Source organism: Silene latifolia, chromosome 3, assembly GCF_048544455.1.
Source record: "Silene latifolia isolate original U9 population chromosome 3, ASM4854445v1, whole genome shotgun sequence".
NCBI lineage: Eukaryota > Viridiplantae > Streptophyta > Magnoliopsida > Caryophyllales > Caryophyllaceae > Silene > Silene latifolia.
The window spans coordinates 144,357,243-144,361,205 of record NC_133528.1 but is presented as its reverse complement, the minus strand read 5'-3'; the positions used below and the strand labels follow the sequence as shown (position 1 = coordinate 144,361,205).

Genomic DNA, 3,963 nt, shown 5'->3' with positions numbered 1-3,963 from the left:
TCTAATCTGTTCAACTATAAAATCGTAGTATAAACCAAAAAGATGCCTATCATCAACAGTAGAAGATTATGATTTTACTTTGATAATGGAAATAAACTCTCGACATATGGAAAAAACATGTACATCTCGGAACAGGGGCGGAACCAGAGGTCCGCTATATGGGCTATAGCCCGAGAACTTTTAACAAATAAAAAGTACTACATGGAAAATGCAGTGAGAGGAAGATAGTTCAGTGGTTAAGTTCATGACTATTGACCAAGAGGTACTAGGATCGATTCTTCATGGGGGATTGTTTTATCACTTTTTTTTTTTGGGTTTTTGACTTCATTGCGTTATTACCTTTACTGAAGAGTTCGTGGGCCAATTAAATATAACTAAAATACTCTTAGTTGGGCTTGTACCCAAGTCATTGGGATTTTGTATGAACTTCATCATGCCAAAATTTGTTAGAAGTTATATTGACTAATCCAGTGAAGTGTATACCAAAATTAGAGAAAAAAATGGTTTTTTTTGCTAATTTTTGTACAAATAAAAGAGTCTTAATTATATTTAATTAAACAACTATGATGGAGTAATGAAATATAAGTGAATTTTCGCGAAGTATATACATATTGATATTTTGACGGTCTTATAAGGGCGATCCCTCGAATTATCGCTAAAACTATCTTTAAATCTAGCCCCAGGTACTTTTGATTCCTGGTTCCGCCCCTGTCTCGGAACCTATATTTTTGAATGTGCCAGTTGACGGATTATACACGCTAGTCTCTTGAGGTTTATAAGGAGTCGATTCTTCATTGTTGATATATGCTAACGATCAGATCACCATCCATTATATCGAACCAAATGCCATTAGACGCGGGAAATGGTCCGTATCTGAACAAATGTTGCCATGACATCGGAAATCCTGAATCACTACCATCAACTTTAGTCACAACCCATACGTCAAAGTGGCACTCTTTCTTTCTCAATTCAGTACGATGAACAATAAATGCAAGCCGTTCCTTGTATACCGCCACCTTCCAATCGTACTTGTATCCAATCTCGGTAACAATTGCATCATGGGGAGGATTACAAACCTCAAAAACGAGTAATAGGTAAGATAAGGACCTAAAGTATCAATTTTTTTCTAGTTAAGGACCTAAAGTTCTAAATTATCCAGTTAAAGACCCAAAGTCATGATAACGGCCCCAATATATGCAAACTAGGCCTTCGGCAGCGCCTATCATAAAACCTTTGTTAAAAATAAAGGAGGGGTATTCGTGAAATAAGGCGCAATAGCGACAAGTAAATTAGGAGTCAAATCCAGAGGAACGTCTCCCGTGTGTTTCGAGAGAAGGGACACACGGTGTGCTAGTTTTGTCATATCATAAGCTATCGGTCCGACACAGATAAAGGGGATGTCCTCGTTTGCTTTGCATATTGAATAATGAAATCGGTGATGTATCTTGATGAAGTTAACATCGTCAATGAGTGAGCACCATGATTTACATACGCATCTCAGGCGTATTAAGCTTTTTACTTCGAGTCTCGATAGTATTTCTATTAAAATATCGTCTGGAACGATCCCTTGATCCTGAAACATCGAATAATGATCTGATAGATGAACCATCTCAACCAAAACCTTAAGGTGATGGTTGAGGCCCAACTATTATAATTATTCCTATTACGCTCCCTCACTCAAATGCCCATTGGGCTTGAAGAGTGGTTGGTTGTGCACCGGCTCCTCCGTACCGTGTGCTGGGTTTCCACTTCGAGTTTTTGAGGAGTTTTGAGGTTGCCAGGATTTGAACCCGTGACCTTCGGTCACACTTAATCCTTCACACAAAAACCATACGGGTCAAACTCAACAGTTACGGAATTATCGGTAGTAAATTTCCTAACTGAAATTAAATTTTTAACAAGTTTGGGAGCATGTAAGACATGGCGAAGGGACAGGGGCGGATGAGGGTTTGGTAAAGTGGTAGAACCGGTTCCATGAATAGGAATGGACTGGCCATTTCCGACAATAATTGAGTTAGAAATGCTCGAATTAGAATAAGACGAGAGATTACCTGCACTCGAAGTCATGTGAGAAGTAGCTCCGGTGTCCATATGCCACGGGTCAGGAGGAGTAAGTCCGAGAGTATACATGGCAGCCTCGATATCCGTTTGCGTTGGAGGGGACTCAGCCGTGTATGCTTGAGGACGAACAGTAGGAGGACGCATGCCAGGAGCAGGGGCACGCATCCATGGGGTGGTGGGATAAGGGCAGGGAGGACAAGCCCACGGGGCAGGAGGCCATGGCCAGCCACCGTATCCTCCATAATTGCCGCCCTGCCATGGATAAGGAAGAGCCGCGACAGGTGGTGTGGCAGGAGCAGAATCTGTAGACCCCTGCTTCCCTTTCCCCCCTTTATTTCCGCCTCCCTTCTTTTTGCTCTTAGTGGACTTCCCCTGTGATTGAGGAGGGCGACCAAGTATCGATGCAGAGGAAATATTATCAGCAGTGTTGGCGTACATGGCAGTTTGACCACTAGTTGCGGCCTGTTTCGCAAACCCTGCCTCCTCAAGAGTCAACATCGATCGAGCACGGTGAAAAGTAGGTAACGGATTGGCTTGCCGAATAATGGACCCGACACTGTGATAAGCATCCGTAAGCCCCGACACCATTTGAAGCACTAAACGAGTGTCGGAAACGGGAGAACCAACGTTCTTGAGTTGATCGGCTAAACTCTTGAGACGTTGACAATATGCCGAAGCGAATGTAAAATCTGCCATCATTGTGTGGGAAAAATCTTGCTCGAGAGTCACCGCTCTCGAGTGTTGATTGTCTTGAAAAATATCGCGGATGCGATTCCAACACTCCATAGCAGTGGAGTCGTCTTCAACCACAGTTTGTAACAATTCGTTAGAAACCGTTGCATAAATCCATTGGAGAACCGTTGCATCAACAATTTCCCATTGCTCCTTTTCATCATCGGTGATCGGCTTTGGAGCCTTTCCTTTAGGATCGATGATGTGATGCAAAACACGATTGGCTTTTGCATAATTTGTAAAAAGAGCCACCCATAACCTGTATTGATCATTGTCCATACTTAGGGTCACGGATACATGGTGTTTGATATTGTTAATGGCCAAAACCGAATGAGCAGAGGGAGAGTTGGAGGTTTTGGGGTTGTCTGTAATGGTCATGATTGAGACGAGAGGTCGGATTTGTCAAGGTTTGGAGTTAATGTCGTGAGGACGAGAGAAGAGAAAGAAGATGCGGAAGCGATATTAACCTAGAAAAGCTGATACCATGAAAGATGAACCAACTCAACCAAAACCTTAAGGTGATGGTTGAGGCCCAACTATTATAATTATTCCTATTATGATCGATCTTCGGAAAAGATGCACGCGTTTCTGTCCACTGCCAATCCTTATATAGTACTCCGTATGATGTAGACTCCTAATTCTACTAAGAAACACAATATTTTCCTAATAATTGTCCATATCGGTATATTGGGCGTAACAGGAAGGTTTATGCACAGCAGTATTTACCATAGGCCGTTAATAATTGTAAATTATCGTGAGAAATTATGAGTATACGTATACCACCGTTATTTTTTTGCAAGAAGTGACCACTTTGAAAAAATGGTCATTTTTTAATCATTAAAAGTTGGAATGTTTTTCCAAAATGGGGCGTAAACACAAACAAATTAACGAAATAGGTTGAGTTTCAAAGTATTTACCCAAAATGGGTCCACGTCATCATCGAAGCTAGGCTCGGATTCAAGTCGCTCTTCCGCTCAACGACCTTACCCAAAGTGTCACTTAATGTCCACCCAAACCTCAGTATGCTACTTAAACGGCAAGTCGCTCCGGGAGTGAGCGATTTTAGCTCAAATCGCCTACCCCCACAGCGACTTAGGTGTTTGGAAAAAAAAAAAAAAAAAAAAAGGCTGTTAAGGAGAGTCGAACACAGGACCTTCCACAAAACTAACA

The 3,963-nt window shown here is 41.9% G+C and overlaps 1 protein-coding gene across 1 annotated transcript; it reads right to left on the bottom strand.

The window, feature by feature from the left end:
* Window positions 1-1,809: 1,809 nt before the first annotated feature.
* LOC141649869 (uncharacterized) lies at window positions 1,810-3,171 on the bottom strand. The gene has a single exon (XM_074458541.1). It carries the CDS (start codon window positions 3,169-3,171, stop codon window positions 1,810-1,812), a length of 1,362 nt encoding a protein of 453 aa, XP_074314642.1.
* Between the last annotated feature and the right edge of the window lie 792 nt (window positions 3,172-3,963).

Excerpts from the sequence above, each read along its gene's own strand:
- LOC141649869 (XM_074458541.1), bottom strand. The coding sequence starts at position 3,171 with ATGACCATTACAGACAACCCCAAAACCTCCAACTCTCCCTCTGCTCAT.